A 19,269-nucleotide genomic window follows, 5' to 3' on the forward strand; every position below is an offset into this window, starting at 1 on the left:
CCGCAACTCATTCATCCCTTCTCACTTTGTGCAGGAGAAAGGGGGGGAGAATTTTTTTTATTTGATTGTTTCTTTGTATACTGCGTGCATTGGTTGGAGGACACAAACAGGTAGGGCTAACGCTACGTGTGTCCGAGTTTACGTCGTCGTGTTGTCTCTTTCCAATCCCTGATTTGACTCCGTTAATAGGAAGTGCGGTCGCTAATTGCATTCATCTGCGGGTTAAGTGCCATTTTTGTAATTCACGTCTAACTTCAGAGGACAGCAGCAGATGTGTCAACTCTAAAACATAAATACGTTTAAAATAAATAATATAAGAGTTTTTCGGACGGCGCTGTTTTAGAGAAGCCTCTCCATATACCGGCCAAATAATCGTCGTATCATCACACAAGTGAACAATGTGTGAATGTAAAATGGGCGATTCGTCTGTTGTGCAGGGGGGTAAATGAACATGGTCAATTCTGACCTCTTCATGGTGGGATCACTCAAAGTATAATCTTTCTGTTTCATTAAAATTACATCCTTGCATTATGGGCTCTTATGATTTGTGGATACACTTTGATCCATATCCCCCCCCCCAAAAAGGATACATCTCAGCTTCAAGCTGACTAAAGTTATGGTTTACCCTCCAGTCGCCCTTTGGGTTTGAGATCTTTAATGCTGCTGCTCACTCGAATACATTACTGCTCGGCACGAACTGCATGAATGAAACCATTCACCTCTCTGAGAAACATCCCAAAAGTTCCTTCTTGTCAGAGTTGACCTGCTTTCTTTCTCCTGGGATCCAGCCTGGAACTTATCAAATCAAATGGAGGATGGGAATGCCTTCTGGGAAGTTGTCAGGGATAAGGGCTACATCACGGTACAGTATTAGAACAACTTAGGATACATCAGATAAAAAAAAAACTCTACTTAATCATTGTATTATGAGAAATGCTGCAGTAAAAACACCATGGATCCATGTAATGTTACTGTAAAGAAAATGAAATGTTGTCGGCATTTTTTAAATTGGAAAGGGCAACTGTGATGGTTTTTCAGATGCTAGTCAAGGCCTCCATCAACTGCTGATTGTACTCTAGTCTAAACACAAGTTTTACCTTGACTTTGAGTCTTACTTTCTATTTTGTTGTGGAAGCAGTTGAGTCCAAACGATCAGCATGTGTGCACATTTCCAGGATAAATGCATTCATATTTAAGTTTTGGCCCATGACTGATACACAACATGAATTCAGTGAAAACGTGATGCGCGTTCCCATTCTCCTCACACTTTAAATTTTCCAGTTTTTTTGATGGAACATTCTTTCTACGCTTGGCACGACTTTTGAATCCTTCAGTTTCCAACTTGTAATTCCATCGGTGAACTTAAAATTCCCAAGAGGACCAGATACGATTTTTTTATGAAAGGGATTGTATCTTTTTCTCTTTGTGGTTTTCCACAAATATGTCTCGCCTCTGTTAGCCAGAGTCTCAGTCGGGGAGCCAGATGGGAACTTTATTACCCGCGCTGATCAAACAAACGGTGATGTAAGATGACGGTGAAAGCTAGTGTGTGGCAAGCCCTCAGAGTTGCACAGGGGGATCCTGGAAATAAATGTAACAACCTTTCAGCTCAGACTTGGAAGACGGCAGTGAGTGGGGACTGTTGGCTTCTCGAGTAACAGCGTAAGCTTGTTGGCTGGCCTGCTTGGTGCCAAAAGCCTCCTTTATGTCTGTGTTTGGGGAATACATCCTCCGGCCCACACCATGGTGATGAATGGTGTTTGCACTTGTCTGGCCGCGTGGCATTGGGAGTCGTGTGTCTACATCAACACATGCATGTGCAGCCCCACTGACTGGATTGTGATGAGCCTTCAGCAGCCTTTGTGAAAGGAGTACTTTCTGATTTCTCAGCAAAAAGTAGTAACACCACCAATTCAACATTTGCGATGCACCAGATCCCATTGGAACTTGTAGTTTTCTTTCATGTTACTTTCGATTTGAAGGGGTAAAAAAATAAAATAAAATTCCCACCCATTCCATTTGATCCTGAGTCTCCCCGTGGAGCCGGAGTAGTAACCCTGTGCATTTTCGTTCAGCTCACTTGCTTTGTTAAGTCCACTACAGCTGCTTTATCCATTGACTTATGGCAAACCAAGCCAGACCAAGTGTTTGACAGCCTGCTCTGCAGACGCCGCCGGCGCGGCTAATGCCGAGCAGCCTGGGGAACATTTGAGTGTCGTCGTGTTCTTTAACGCGGTGGAACAAAAAAAATGCAACCTTGCAGGTTTCTCCTAAATACTTGTATTTTATGGCTGATGGTGGTTTGGCCACTTTAGAGCTGGTGTTACTCGTAAAGTGCAACGGCTTGAACCTTAAGGTTGAACAAAAAAATTGACTGTTAACCATATTATTTGTACACACTAGAGATTTCATTGGCAGGTTTTTTTATCTACAACTTCACCGGAATTCTCTTTAAAAGCTTTACAAGTGGACTGTGAGCATAGATATTAAGCATGCTTTTAGGTAATGGCATATTCTGTTGACTGGCATCGTTTTTTGTGAACTGAGTGTGTGTGTATAGAGGGGGCAAAGTAAACCGCCACCTGTTTCGCGATGAGACTTGAAATTCTTTAAGTTTCATAGCCTTCACCTCATCGGTCAGAATCAGAATCAGGTCCATGGTGTAAAAATCACTCCTGGGGTTTACAGTGTGATTTACTACAAAGGGAAATACGTGGGTACACTTCAACAACAACAAAATGACATTACCAGATCCATCCCAAATTTGGCCCACTATTTTTCCGATCATGTTGGGCCTCATTGCTCATATTAAGAAGCTGATTAAGTGTGTTTGCAGGGCCTTTTTGAAAGCCTTTTCCCATCAGTCATCTCATTTCAATCAAGGTTTTGTACGCCTGGTGGATTAACTATTGTATTGTTTGTTTCATCTGTCGTCATTTTGATTACCAGCTGTAGGCTCATGTTTTGCAAATTTGCCATTCGGCCTGCTGTTTGAACTGTACTATAAATACAGGTTTGGCTTACAGGTTTATGTTTCATCAGGCTACAGGGTTGTGTGGCATGAAAACTCCGCATTTGAATTGCAAATAGCTTTTGACGGACAGAAATCATAAAGTCTGCAGTCGGATTGTTGTTCCTGCAAATGGAGCGCCAGTCTGTTTGTGTGTCAGCCTTTCGTCTACGCACACGCATATCGCATTCTCTTCGAGATCTGCACCTCGAGGCGTGTTGAGGTCACTGGATTCCAGGTCACTTGCTCAGGTAGCGGCTCGCCCTCCGCCTCTGTTCTGGACTTTGCTTTGGCACAACCCAAAAGCCCTGCTGCTGCTGCTCAGTCAGGCCGGCCTTTAATCTCCATCATTACCAGCAGCCTGTGATGACAAGGCCAGCTTGATCTGAGATCGGATTTTTACAGACCGTTACCTTGCACAATGCATTTTATTATCACGCGTTTGCACAAGGACGCCCTCTGTTCTCAAACAACCGCTCTCAAGGTAGAATGACGACGATCGTCTCTCCGCGGAGCTCACGCGATTTGCCCTGAGAAGTAACCGTCGACCGCTGGTTTAATGACTCAATGGTTTTTTGCTTGGTTGTATTTTCACAAGCTCTCGTGTGTTTTGCATGCATGTGAATGCCTGCACGGTTGTTGACCTTTTGGTTAAGTGTCTTTTTCTCCTCGCTAACGACAGAAAAGATTAGTCACGTGGCCTCAGTCTAGGGCCTGTAATTAAGATATGTACATTTAATGGATGTTTCTTTATCTTACTGGTGAACATAGGTCAGCTTCGGTAGCGGGAAGGAAAATGTGTTTCATAATATTGGTGCTCTGCATTAAATTCCCAGGCCCACCACATACAATCACTTGTGCCTCTAAAAACAGTATTTTAATCTGTTGGAATTGTAGATCAAGCTCAAATTTAAAATGAAATCCTGTGACTTGTACTGGATGTCATATGTAGGGTCAAAACAGTGACTCAGTCGTGTCCTTCTCTTTCTGAAGTTCACGGCGCTCTATTTGATCAAGGAGGCGGGGCTGTTTAGTGCCAGCCGCAGGTTTTCTGTTTATGGTGCGTTGCTGATAGCAGAGTTGTACCAGGACGTCTTGGCAAAAAGTAATTATTTGGGAATCATATTTAAACACTTTCCAGATCCATGTTTTATACTCGGAAGGTCAGCATTCAATGTGACAAACTTAAATCATGTGTAAACCCCCATCTGACACAGACGCTGCCAGTCAGGTTTTGGAGAGCACACTCCGAAAAGGGAGATTGCATCCAGATAAGGGTATTTGACCATAAGTTTCACTACGTCACTGACTTCATGAGATTTAGATTTGCGATTTAATAGCAGCTAAACCATGTGATGTTTACCTCTTTAGCAGGCATCAACGAGATTTAATCAATCTCTCTGATGCCAAATGCATCAGAGATTGATAAAGCGGGACACTTCTAATCCAGTTATTTAGTCATTTGAAAAAGGGTCACTTGATTTAGACGGATACAAGAGTTGGCTACATTTGTTTTGGCTTTCATCTGAAAGTCATTAACAATATATATATATACACTACCGTTCAAAAGTTTGGGGTCATCCAGACAATTTCGTGTCTTCCATGAAAACTCACTTTTATTCATCAAATGAATTGAAAATTGAATAGAAAATATAGTCAAGACATTGACAAGGTTAGAAATAATGATTAATATTTGAAGTATTAATTTTGTTCTTCAAACTTCAAGCTCAAAGGAAGGCCAGTTGTATAGCTTATATCACCAGCATAACTGTTTTCAGCTGTGCTAACATAATTGCACAAGGGTTTTCTAATCAGACATTAGTCTTCTAAGGTGATTAGCAAACACAATGTACCATTAGAACACTGGAGTGATAGTTGATGGAAATGGGCCTCTATACACCGATGGAGATATTTCATTAGAAACCAGACGTTTCCACCTAGAATAGTCATTTACCACATTAACAATGTATAGTGTGTATTTTTGATTAATGTTATCTTTATTGAAAAAACTGCTTTTCTTTGAAAAATAAAGACATTTCTAAGTGACCCCAAACTTTTGAACGGTAGTGTATATATAACCAACATAGACTAGCTATATTCTGATCTCTGCAGTGAGGATAATCCCCTGAGTTTAATCAAGGCTGTCAGGTTTTTTCACATTCTCCCTCCCTTTTGGATCCAGCTAACAGCAGGCAGCAACTGCCATTAATGGGATTGTGTAACACTCTGCCTAGAAGCCAGTTCCTATTCTGGGGTAGTGGGTTATCAGCAAAGGAGCTCAGGGCATGCAGCATCCAGGCTGGTGCAGACAGATGCAATATGTTGTCGGTCAGAGTGGCCCAGGCACTGGGGCGACATGGGCCCATTCTATTATCCACCGGGTCATCTGGGGCTTCAGCATCTGTTTTCACCAAGGAGTAGGCTTTGTCCTTTTTTTAAACTCCTGTTTGTTAATACTATACTCTGCACTTTCACAGGAGAGCGTTAAAGCCCTTACTGTCGGTACGTTTGCCGTAGCTGGGCAGCTAACTAACTTTGCAGTATTTGGTTTGTGGCGGGCTTATACATCCATCAACTGATTGTCTGGATGACCCATATTCAAAGATGGTCAGGCACTGAGTGTAATTGTAAGTTATATAAATATTTGATCATAAATTCCGACTCGCGGAATCTATTTTATTTAAACTGATATAATACTACCCGATGGACAACATACGTTGCAAGATCATCTCTCCAGAGAATTAGCAACAATGTGAAAAGGAAATGATTTGATTCAAAACATTGCAGACAAGCAAAGCCGCTGGTAGACATGAGCAGTTGCTGGGATTGTTTGACACAATGCCATCAGACACACATTGCACTGTAGTTGGCGTGCACAACGTTACAGGCCTCACTGGACGGTTGATTGAAGTGCTCACATTTTTCTCCCAATGCTTTGTACCAGCTTCAGTCGAGATCTTGATTGCAATAAACTATCAGTATCTATACATTCTTCCCACCTCAGTCTCGGCCCACATCTTCCAAGATTTGTTGTCATGCTGAGTGAGAGTGGTTTTGGAATTGGAATCTTGCCTCCCACGAAGAGCCTGGCAACCTCATTGGTCCAATACCTCTGTGCCCTGCAGAGGGAACAGAAGCCAGGGGAAAAGTGAGGTGGAAGACTACGCAGGGAATCCATTTCTATTTCTACAAGAATGTCTTGAGGCTCTGAAGTCGCTGCAGACACACTCGGTTTGACAGCTGATGGAGGGTTAGGTCTTGGAGACAAAGTGAGGGTTTTGTGCAGAAATGTTGGCGCTCTGAGTCATCTCCGTTTGGCTGTTGACCAATCACATTTTCTAATATTCTCTGATTCAGTGTTTAATCCCAAAAACATAACCTTTTACACAGCACATCTTTGGCTGCATTATTGGATATTTCTGTAATAATAATCCATGCAGAACATCATATTCCCCCCCCCCCCCTTTTGATAATACTAAAACTGAGTGAGTGTGAGTGTAGTTCTGCCGAATCTTTATTCTGTACCAGCCAATGTCTGTTTCTGGCAACGAAAAGACAAACGTTACCAAGAGCGCCGTGAACAATAGATGACTACATGGCCTCATCTAATAGCCGGCTGTGGTTCGCTTGTCACAACAGCAGACATTGGGTTTTTAGTGCAGCAAAGCCCTGTATCAAGGCCCTGAATGTATCCGAGGCCCCTCTTTTATCTCCAGCGCCATAGCATTGGGATTACTGTCCAAAAGGAGATGGGAGGCAACACTGGACTAAAAACTGCCAGCCCCAGCAGAATCTTTGTCACAGTCCACTTCAGCCCAGATCCTTTACTGGCCACACATATTATATTGCTGAAACAAGCAAGAGTGCTGCAGACAAAACTATGAAGTCTATGGGGCTGTTTCTTTGAAAAGAATCCCCAAAACAGGAGCAGGATCCAGTTGAGCAGACAACCAGAGGTCAAGGGCAAAGTGCCTTAGTTATGCAACAGCCTGAGACATTCTCACATGCCACGGAACTGAATAGCCAATCAAAAGGCCCCGCTCCACCCCAGGAGTCAAACCCCTGCTGTACAAACATGTCCACGCCGGAGTTTGTTTGCACTGGCTTAGTTTAGGACTGTTTACTTACTGATCAGAGAATGCCTTTCCAAAGACCTTTTGTCGGAGCCCTCACAATGATGGACAACAAACGTAAGATAATGGGTATAATAATAACTGGATAATTTTCTTGAACGTACGTTTTTCACCAGAACACATGAAGTCCAGCAAATGCATTTTATTCAAAGCAAATTTTTTTAATAAATATTTTAAGCCATGCGTTGTTTACGGATTTGTTTGCTGGCAGTTTTCTTCTCCACCCACCTTGCCATACTTTGGCTCTACACCACCCGACCATCAGCATGACGGCGCGAATCACAACGCCTTAATGTTTGCTCTCAAACATTCTCTCATGGCGCCTACTAGTGGTCAGAAACTCCTCATGGTACATCCCCTCCCCCCCCTCATTGACAGTGTGTGATGTATCTCTTTCTTCTGTATTTCTGTGCAGGGGGCGACACCTGCAGCCAAAATGGAGGTGAAGACGTCACTTCTAGACAACATGATCGGCGTGGGCGACATGGTCCTCCTAGAACCCCTGTCCGAGGACTCATTCATTGAGAACCTGAGGAACCGCTTTCACCACAATGAGATCTACGTAAGTCTCTACCACATCCATGTCATGAAACTGTATTTTATTCTGCTCGTCCCTACTTCTAAAGACTGACGGCGTCCCTCAGTAATCAATTAGATACTTTCATTGCTTTCATTCCCTCACTCATTTAAGTCTCGGGCCACACTAACCAACCAATCCATGAATCCCATCAGTAGAGAATGTATATGATGCCTTTTTTAAATGAGGCATGAATGCCAGAGCTCAGAGACAAGAAGGGACTGACGGGCTGGCTGGCCATCTTTAGAAGTACGGGGATGATGAACTGTGCTCGCTGCTCGCGACGTCAGCCTAGATGATTACAGCTCTGCTCTGGTTGCCTTTTGGCTCACAGGGCTCCGGGCCCGAGGGATGATGTCACCTCTTATAGCGATGATTGCCTTCGCGGCGCGCTAGATATTTTGCCGAGATGCAGCCCACATCCTGCTGGGGAGTGGGAATCGTGTTTTCATATTTACAATGCCCTCAATTTTCTGTCCTAAACTGTAAGCGCTTGAGCTTTTTCTTTCCTGTGTCGTGTTGACCTAAATGTTGAACGACTCTAAGCATGCAATTAACGAAATATTTATTTAATAACCGCTCCTCCAAAAGGTGCACACTCTCAGTATTTCAGATTTTTACACTTTTAGTTTAAAACGTTACGTTTTCATGGAAAGGTAAATCATGGCTCCAAGTTTTTAACGGGAGCTTTTTGGTGGCGTGGGCTACACCTCAAGAGTGATGACCAGGAAAAGCACCGAAACCTATACTTGTCCAATAAATCTGTGGTGTACAACTCTTGCATGTGAATGCATTTTTCCCTTGTGAGGCATCGTTCCTCACAAATGGTCCCCCCCACCCCCCAAACTATCATATGACAGCTCGCAGCAGAAGAAGCATGGCTTTGTTTTGCAGGGGGATCATGTATCCAATAATTCTGTTGAAGGAAGTCCCGTTAACTCGTGCCCCACTTCTCGTGTCTGAATCGTCCTCTTTTTCTGAGCAAGAGGAATCAATTACTGTTTCATGTTTATTTAATTCCTGAGGCCCACTTTGTTTGAACCATGATTAGCTCTGCATTGTGCGCTGCATGATTAGATGTAATGTCCTCTTTTCCTTCGCAGGAGGATCAGTCCCGGTCTCCCTCCTAAAGGGAGTGTCTAAAAGTCTAACTCGCATCTATATTTCTTGATATTTAATTGCTATATATATATATATTGCAATAATTTTTAACATAAGCAATGGCCAATATTTCAATGAACAGAAGTCATATCTATGCACTGATTTGTGGACTGAGTGACAGATAAAATGATTCATTTATGTAGCTGTAGGATAAGTGATGAATCATCCAAGCAATCTGCATTGAATCTCAATAAAAATGCATCACTTTTGATGGGAAAGATTATTACATCACTTTTGATGGGAAAGATTTATATATATTTAATGTTTATTTGTTTATAGACTCTACATTTGTTTTTTAAATTGTTGAGACGCCCTCAGTCCATGGCTGTTTATATGGCCATGAGCTAATGATAACTATTTTATGATGTGATATAAAAAATATACGATTTATTATTATGGAAGCCCCTTGCAAGTTGCTTTGCAAAAACATTATTTGTTGTGTGCTTTGTGCTTGTGGCCAGGAGCTCTACTTTTCGGACACTTTTAAAAATGTTCCCTTTACCTATCCTCTGCCCTTGAAATGGCCTCTTCTGGCCCCGAGGGGGCTTATGAACAAGAGGCAGTGGGTGGTCGTGGTATTACCACGGAAAACAAAGCAAATGTTTTAGGTGGATGTTTGAAAGTGCTCTCTGGGCTCCGTTGAGAGCGTAGGAGGACAATGAAGATGATGGTTACACAAACATGAGAGAAGTGTTATCTGTTTAACGGCACCTGTGCGACTGTTGCATAAAAGAACACCTTTTATGGCACTGCTTTTTATGTTGGCTGCTGTTTGGTTGATTAGGAGAACAAAACCCACTGCTGTCCTGTTGGGTATCCTGCGCTTTCAATGCATGTTATGTATTCGGCTAATGCTACATGAAAGATTTGGATGTTATTTAGCATCTTAGGTGTTACATGAAATGTTGGGCATCGATTTGGCGTCATGAATACATGAACGCATCGACTTACACTGGCTAAAACCAGCCATCAGCATCTCTTTGCAGTCTGTGTTTACCGTCTAGCCAACAGATTCCACACACTTGTTCTTGTTTTTAACTGCGTGCCTCATCAACACATTAAGAATACCCAGTTCGGAGAAGCTGATGTAGAATTCCTCCCACAAAGACTTAACAATTGGCACCCAAATCGACAGAGGGGTAAAAAAAGTTGTCTGTCAAAGTAGACTCACTAACCTTTTCATTTCTCCTTCTGCCCCGCAGACTTACATTGGCAGTGTGGTGATCTCCATGAACCCCTACAGGTCCTTGCCCATCTACACACCAGACAAAGTGGAGGAGTACCGCAACAGGAACTTCTATGAACTTAGGCCACACATGTGAGTCCGCCTCTCAGATCTCCTCCAAAATCCCTCCGTATCTATCAGAATTGTATGTCCTGCTTTAGGCCACTTGGACTTTTGACACTGAGGTTTTAATTGGGTGTCTTTCATTTGCTGCAGCATATAACTGGTGCATATGACACTTCAAGGCATTGCTAGTCTGAATGTTTTGAGCAGGAACTGGCATCTGTCTGTTGAAGATACTTTTCTTTGCCAAACCTCTGTAAGGATTATCAATTTGGACCTGGTGATTAATGAGGGGGTTGAGATCAAAGACACACTGGCACGAAGAGTCACTCTGGTGCACTTGCTGGCCATTCAGTACCGTGGCACGCCATCTGTCCATTGGCAACATTTAGTCAACATTGCTGTGAGGCTTCCGAGATAAAACAAAGCCTGGCACTCGTCAATTAGCCAGATGTGTCTAGGCTGCAGCGAGCCCCTCGGACGGCTTGAAGAACGAGAGTGCTTTGGTCCCAGAGCAGACATACACCCTGCAGACAAAAGCCTGCTCCATGGCTTTACTTTACAGCCAGCTATACACAACTGTCATGACACCATTTCAAGATGTTTTGCCTCTTTTTCTGGTTTGTATAAGGTTTTCTCATGGTCAGCTGCACTGTATTAAATATATTCATCAAGTATTTAGGAGGTATCCAGAGCTACATGTTGAGGGATTGCAACTTACCATTAAGTTCCCCATCAACAAAATGAAATTACTATATGTGCTTTTGTTGGTGCACAGCTGTGTCTGTGTGCTCTTGTAAACGGAGCGCATTATTGCACACAGTATCTAACTGACTAATGCCTGAAACACAAATGTTGCACTGGAAGTGGATAAAGGATGTCTTTTGTCATTCTTTTTATCTGTAAAATATGCAGATGCCAACATTTCCCACGTGTTCCCAACCGATTTATCGCTTCTGTAAACTCTGACCATGACTAAACATGTACGTTGCTCGAAGGGCACCCCAAGGAATGTTAATGTTGCTGCATATAAACAACATTGCTGTTTGGCAGTGGACAAGCACTTAAAAAAAATGCTCTCTGCTCCATTACCATCTCTGTGCTCATTATCACAAGATAATTTCGATAGTTGCTAAAGGCTAAATAGCAGAGCATTTTTCAGTGTGAATTCCATACCATACTAACATTGAAACCTGTGATATCACTGGTATGTTTCCTTTTTTAAGTTCTTGACTGATAAATGGATGGATGTAATGAATGTTGGAGCGATGGAGGTCTTGCTCTACCCTGTCAAAAATAAATGCTTTCTATTGACTGGAATGTACATCTGCGAAACATGCTGAAAACCACATTACCATTAGTCTTTAAGTACAGAAGATTAAACTCCATTTAATTGGGCCGACTCTTGAACGGGACCTAAAATACCAGTCAATGGCAGATTGTATCAACATGCTCCATAAATTGATCTTAGTCCTCTGCTCAGGCCATCTGGACCAAGCTCTGGGCTTTGCATTGATCCTCCAAGTAATGTTAAACCCTCAGTCCTGTCAAATACATCGGCACAGTTATTCTGAATGTCGCCTCCATGTCTTTCCTCTCGGCTGCTTGAGCTTCAGTCCCTGTCGTACGTTACCGTCGCGTCGTCAGTTAACTCATTTATTTATTCCGTCTGGAGCTACAAGCTGTCTAAATAAAGTATGAGAAGCGAGATGTTAACTTTCATTTGCTTTAAAGTAACATTATGCAACAATTGTACCTTAAAATAACAGCTTGAAAAAAATTGTGCCGCTACAAATGACTTTTAGTATGGCGATTTGCGCCTCCGCTATTGCCATCGGGGGTCTGTGGGGAAATAACTCCGCTATGTAGGATTCTGGGGCCGCCCGATCCGGGGCGGATGTACTTCGACCTGCTTTCTGGCAGTGATTACGCAATGTCATATAGTGCCAGTCCACGCTCGCAGCTACAGTATAAGGGCGAAGTCTCTTGTAATGAATTACACGTTCCAATGTAAATTATGAATATGTAGCTTTTTGGTGTTGTCAACAATATTGTATTCGATCACACGTACTCCACATTTAGAAAACAACGTATATAGGCTGAAAACGCGATCGGTATTTCATCTAAACTAAATGTTGTCATTCTTTTGGTTATGTTAGCATTCATCTCCGATATCACAATGAATAAAACTATGCAGTCATATTTATGTAAAATCTTTGAATATTCTTACCTTATCGGTTGACATCATTTCTTGGTTTCTGACTTCGTCTGGTCATCAATACAAGTGTATGCGAGGCTGCATCTATCGTAACTGGGTATTTACGACACTGAAGTAAACGTTAAATACATCCAAAACTGAAGGGGGCGCTAAAAGGGAAAAACTCCATTATGGGGCTTTAAGTGCAGGAAGCCCAATGGCAAGTTTACAGTGTTGGAGGTGGCGCTCCATTTACCCCTATGACAGTTGCTCGGTGGCGCATGACTCAGAAAGAGATCTTCCAGGGCCGGAAAGGAAGTGCAACTCGTTAGTATTGCGTTCCCTTACTCAGAACTGCTAACCATAGTGTGTTGGTGCTTAACCGTTTCCATATTGACAATGTCTTGGTCAACGTTGGGTTTTTTGTTAAATGCGCTCTTGCATAAATCTAGAAGCAGCTGGACAGCTGTAGTTTGGGAATACATTTGATATTGTGATTTGAATATATTTGACTTGACTGGTATTCAGAGCGGAGAGCAAGCATCACTACAGGGGATTTAAATACGTGGCGTGTCGGGCCTTAAACGCAAGGCAAATGATTATCTTTCACCTTAACTTGGGTACGTTATTTAAGGCGACAGAACAATAAATGTATTAGACAATTGAGTAAGTAACTTTTGAAATGACAAACAATGATAATCTGCCTGTAATGTAGAATCATGCCTGTAATATATTTGTATTGTAGCCTATTTTTTATTTATTTTTTAGCTCTGCAGTCATGCAGCTGTGCAGCAAAGACTGCTACATTTTAATTTTGAACAAGGTCAAGTTTAATAAAACAATGCCTGAATATGTGGCTTGCATGACAGATTCTCCTTTATTATACATCTGAACATTTAGTGTTTCTTTTTTGTGCACTTTAAGGAAAGTAGAATTCCTGATGTTTCTTTTGCATGGCTGAACTTCAAGTGGCTGAGGGGCTTTATCACTGCATTGACTGAAGGGATCAGTGTTTGGCTCTAATCAAGGTAACATCAGGGGGTCCTAGGAATCTTCCTCTTCCTGTTTTGCCTCATCAGACACTTGAACAGTAAATCATCAGCAGCTCGGGTTGCACCAGTCAAGACCAAAGCAGTTCACAGGGATGTTTGAATTTGCCATCGCTCCTAACGATGTTGGGTTGTATATAAGAAACCTCATGGACTTGCTGAGTGGACTACTTTTCTCGTCCTGGTTCTGTTCAGGTGTTGGGCAACTCGAGGTTTCACCATTTCCCCAAGCGCGTTCACCAGTATTTTTATTTTATTTTATTTTCCTGACCTATGGCTCTGCAGGAAAGCAAACGACATCAATAAAAACACTACCGTATTTTTTGCACTATAGGGCGCACTTAAAAGCCTTTAATTTTCTCAAAAAACGACAGTGCGCCTTATAATCCGAAGCGCCGTATATATGGATCAATTCTGGTTTTGTTTACTGACCTCTAAGCGATTTTGTGTGGTACAAGGCGCTCACGGCACTAAATCAAAATGTTTTAGTACGACTTTGGTAAACTACAAAGCCGCACCGCTTGCAGCATTACGGCTACCGTAGCCAGGAGCGTCGCGGAGTAATACATACTGTAGCGACCCTGGGTCAGGAACGCTACGAGACGTAGATGGCTTATAGGGTGTTTATTCAAGGAACATAGAACAAGCTACTGTTGGCCGTAGCCTACGCCAAAACGACAACAAACCGCCGTGAAACCTCAAAACCAGCTTCACGTCTGCTCCGGGTCATAGCTCTGCTCCGAACCCGCGGAACACAACAACACACAACAACAACATCACTCGCTGTCCAATCACAGACACGCCTCACAGCTACCAGCTCGTGAGACGTTCACTTACATCCGGACATAACATTTCCCTCAGTCCGTTACAATACTGTGCTTCACCATAATATTACAGTGTGTGTATAAGGATCCCAAAATACAACTGAATAAGGTTGGTAGTTATTGTGAATACGCTCATTAACGTTTGAATAATGTTGAGAATTATTGTGAACGCGTTTAATAAAGTTTGATCGACTGACTTATCTGACTGTTTTTTTTCCGCTTAATGCGCCTTATAGTCCGGTGCGCTTTATATATGAAAAAAGATCGAAAATAGACCATTCATTGACAGTGCGCCTTATAATCTAGTGCGCCCTATAGTGCAAAAAATACGGTAATTGGATGCTAGCGATGACCATTTGTATATAAAAATCAAAGAAACATAATTGCCTTCAGATTAATGAAAAATAATTGTTCTCACTTGATTGTTGGCAGAGATAATATCTCCCAGCCTGATGGATGTTGAATGGGATTTCTTTTAGGAACATATTAAAGGGAAAAAGATGTCTTCATTGATCCTAATATCAGTATTGTAGTGTTTTTATTGAACTTACTTAATTTTTTTGCATTAGTGCTGCCATTGAATTTCTCACCTTACTGTCACTGCAAATGGATTTGGCAGAACACATAACAAGCAACAGATAATTGCTCCAATCAAACCCCCTTCAGAGACGGTAGCACAGTGTAAATAACACAACCGTGTTTGTTGGCAGCGCCCACTGTTGGGATGAGATGAAAGATGAATGTATCTTCAAGGTTATTGGTTAAACTGTAAAAACTGTTGGTTTTGACAAACGTGCTACCTTTGTTATTTAATGCCCTTGCATCATTATTGGTTCAATGCTGGTGTGTCTGCAGCTCCACGGATCCCGTATATATACACTTTGTGTATGAGTGGTGGTGTTTTTGCATGAGCGTGTGTGTGAGCGTGTGTGTGTGTGTCTTTTCATCCATTTCACACCTGCTCTTGTAATCCCTAGACAAATAGAGGTATGTGTTTGTGTGTGTGCCCATCAGCTGGAGGGAGCACTGCAGCTGGTCCCCTATCTCTAAACTTGTTAGTAGACTAATTGCCTGTTGAGTTTCATCCTAATTAGAGTTGGGCCTATTGTAGATATCGCCTGGCTCTTTCCAAGCCTGAGACTATTACGGTGCATATTGATCAATTGTGAAAAAGGTGGATGCAGTTGTCGTGACGTTTACCAAATCACATTGTAGAGATTGTGATTCTTTTGTATGTGCAGGTGTTTATAAAGAGAATCTAAATGGCAATTATCACTTTTCCAGAGAAAGTGACATGTTTCATATCAACAATTCAAAACTAAATGCAAAATGTATTTAAATTATGTCAGGAAATTTCAGTCTCACATTTTTGTAATATTGAAAAATGTGATTGAACTGAAATGTAATTTCATCAAAACCAAAAGGGGAAAAAAAAGAATTGCATGTGACTGCATGTCACTGGAAATGTGAATAAAATCTCCAGCTGGGTTTTTAGAGGACCACTCATGTGTTCGTCATTTCCTCTGCCGGCTAATTTAGCAAAATGCTCCTTTGCCCAGATGAGGCGCCTCAGAATTAACTGGCAGGTGTTTTCCTCCCCTCGACACAAAGTCGAAGCATTAGAGATTAACTAATCAGTGGCCTTTCTCCACGGACAGCAGCACTACAGATGGCCTGGAGTCATTTGTTTGTATGTCCCCAGCTGCCCAAGCCAGAATCTATCTCTCTCTCTCTGTCAGTGTGTGTGTGTGTGTGTGCCCCACGTCTCTCGGGTAGGATCGTATTTCCCGACGTTTAATGAGGTATTGAGACCCCTGATGCTCTCTGCGCTCAATACCTAGTGCCACGAGGGCATTGGTTGCAGGGGGGCATCCCGACTGTCTAATGGAGCAAAGAGGCCCCGTGCAAGGCATATATCGCGGTGTTCAGCCGTTATGCACATGGTTAGGACAGCTTGGCTATGAAATCTGCTTTGTTGTACACTAGAGGTTTGACACCTAGCAGTATTGTCTCCCTCTTTCGTTATCTCCTTTAATTTATGTCGTGAGGCGCGTGCTATGCAATGCTCATTATAGGCTATAGCATGCCTTATGATGATACTCGGGTCACTTGGGATTGTAGCTCTTTTACTCAGTTTGGCAAAGATCTGAGCTGTGCTTTTATGTAACTTCTTTATTACTCTGCACGGTAATGCATAGGTTTGTAATATCTCCAGAATGAGTACGATGTTAAGATTAGGGATGCACCGATCTGATCGGCGCCGATCCATATCGGCCGATATTCCCATTATCGGTTTTGATCGGTGTTCTCAAAACGGCCGATCAGATGACGTAACATCTGCGAGAATTATCAGAGACGTTTCAATCGCAGCGCACCGCAACGGAGACAATGCGCCCGGCGAGGGCCGCAGAGTGAGAGGTCCACGAGGGGATCCTCACGCACCGAACATCCGTTTATCAAAATAAGATGTCGACAAATCATACACTAACATATAAAAGTAAACAATGAACTGATTTTGTATCTTTATAGATCGTTTCTGAGATTTAGCTTAAATTATGCTAACATTAAAACATTTTTACTGTACCAAGGAAGAGTTTATAAAAATAAGTCAGACTTTTGTATGTTAAAAAAAGTCCTGTAAATAGATTTCCCCAAGAGTTCCAGGAAATGAATGATGCAGATGTGTTCCATACATATCTGAAATCCCCTACATTAGCAATCAAACAATTTTAATGTATCAATTAGGAAATTTTTCAAAGTAAAAGTCCTAAATGTTTAAAGAAATCGGTAATTTCTTTAATGTTTGAGTTGCTTTATATATGTATTTCGTCATAGTCCTAGGCAATAATGCTACACAATAAATAGAATGCTTCAATCGACACCGTGATCGGTATTATCGGATCGGCAGATACTGATTTCAGTGATCGGCACCAAAAACCTGATCGTGCATCTCTAGTTAAGATCCTATATTGTCCCAAACATAATATAACACAAAATAAAGTATCTCTTTTTATCCAGACAACAGGAAAAGCACATTACATTGGATCGTGCTATAACTGCAGTTTCCAGTGGAAGGCCCGCGCTTATGTCCCAAAGCGCAGAAGATGACCAGGGATCACGCGTGGAGGAGTGGGCTTCTTGTACCCAGTGCCTGCATGAGGATCGCACTGAAAGCATTCCCTCTAAGCCGGCTCGTCCTACGCGTGTTTGCATTATGACTACTTTCTCAACCTTTTTCATGAAACTGAACGCGGCTTGTCCCGTATTTCGCTCCATGAGATGGATTGTCGGTGTGTGTGAGGCCCCGGCATCACTTCAGACTTCTTTGTGTTAAACCGCTGCCAGGTTTATAAGAGGACATTGAGTATGCCACTTTTATTGTGCGACACCAAGCAGACATTAAAGCATTTGTCTGAGTCATAAATGATCTAGACTGAGCCATAAGACTGTTTTTATATGCAGGATGTTTGGTTAAGATAAAAGAGCCATGGTAACATAGCGTGGGTAGGATGGACTTTGGAGCCGTGTGCTGAATCATAGGTGTGGTTACCTTTCCAGTGTCGTCAGTTGGAACACTGATCAAAAAATAAAAGTTGGAAATTCCCTCTAATTTTAAAGGATTATGTTTTGGCAGCTCAACCAAATTCATTCGCACCCTTGGTATTGGTCTTGCCTTCAGAATGCTGAAGTGAAAAGCTGTTTCTTAATCTGACGAAATAATGCAGTCACCTACATTTGTTTTATATCCTTGTTTCTTACCATCACATAAAAGATATGAGCCACGGACAAGCACGGCTCTCACATCTGTTTCAATCAGTGCATCCAGTTTCAGTTATTCGGTAACCACTCATACCATGTGGACACTGATGTGGACTTATATAATACTGCTTTCAAAGAGGCCTACATAAATTGCCCCCACAGAACCTGAGCGTAGGTAGATTTAAGTAGGCACTTGTTGAAATGGCATTTTCACTCAGGTGGGCAGAGTGAGTCCTCTCCAGCATGTGTGTTGGCGTAATTGTGAGCGGGGCGAACCTCGAGAGACATGATGGAAAAAGTGTGTGCGTGTTACTTTGTCCACCCACTTCAACTGAAGAATAAAATGCAAATGTATTAAAGTGGATGATGCAACCATTCATACCAGACTGCTTCATTTTAGCATCGTGGCAGCAGGTCTAGTCGACAACAACACTTCCCGAAGTCTGAAATCGTATCTTATCTTAAAGGACTTTTGGTAATACAGAAACATGTATTCTAATTGCATTCATGAATCGTATCTTTGGATCAGATTGAGCAATTACAAAATAGTCCTAATTTAAGAATTGCTAACTTGGGCCAATTCTTGAGTAGGATGGCATACAATTTACCTTAAAGTAACATTATGCAACAATTGTACCTTAAAATAACAGCTTGAAAAAAATTGTGCCGCTACAATGACTTTTAATATGGCGATTTGCACCTTCGCCATTGCCATCGGGGGTCTGTGGGGAAATAACTCCGCTATGTAGGACTCTGGGGCCGCCCGATCCGGGGCGGATGTACTTTGACCTGCTTTCTGGCAGTGATTACGCAATGTCATATAGTGCCACTCCACGCTCGCAGCTCCAGTATAAGGGCGAAGCAAGCGAAGTCTCTTGTGATGAATTACACGTTCCAATGTAAATTATGAATATGTAGCTTTTTGGTGTTGTCAACAATATTGTATTCGATCACACGTACTCCATTCAAACATTTAGAAAACAACGTATATAGGCTGAAAACGCGATCGGTATTTCATCTAAACTAAATGTTGTCATTCTTTTGGTTATGTTAGCATTCATCTCCGATATCACAATGAATAAAACTATGCAGTCATATTTATGTAAAATCTTTGAATATTCTTACCTTATCGGTTGACATAATTTCTTGGTTTCTGACTTCGTCTGGTCATCAATACAAGTGTATGCCAGGCTGCATCTATCGTAACTGGGTATTTACGACACTGAAGTAAACGTTAAATACCTCCAAAACTGAAGGGGGTGCTAAAAGGG

At 42.1% G+C, this 19,269-nt stretch overlaps 1 protein-coding gene across 5 annotated transcripts in view; it reads left to right on the forward strand.

The window, feature by feature from the left end:
• Positions 1-19,269, forward strand: part of myo1b (myosin IB) — a 56,882-nt gene that overhangs the window by 358 nt on the left and 37,255 nt on the right. For 4 of the 5 annotated variants that reach the window (XM_056424540.1, XM_056424558.1, XM_056424565.1 and 1 more), the window contains exons 1-3: positions 3,421-3,494; positions 7,559-7,705; positions 10,084-10,199. In XM_056424540.1, the coding sequence (XP_056280515.1) occupies positions 3,432-3,494; positions 7,559-7,705; positions 10,084-10,199 (326 nt within the window). In that variant the 5' untranslated portion in view covers positions 3,421-3,431. Of the gene's footprint in view, positions 1-3,420; positions 3,495-7,558; positions 7,706-10,083; positions 10,200-19,269 lie in introns of those variants that run through there. The other variant, XM_056424549.1, reaches the window with a different exon arrangement.

This window comes from Pseudoliparis swirei, chromosome 2 (genome assembly GCF_029220125.1).
Source record: "Pseudoliparis swirei isolate HS2019 ecotype Mariana Trench chromosome 2, NWPU_hadal_v1, whole genome shotgun sequence".
NCBI classification, from domain to species: Eukaryota; Metazoa; Chordata; class Actinopteri; order Perciformes; family Liparidae; genus Pseudoliparis; species Pseudoliparis swirei.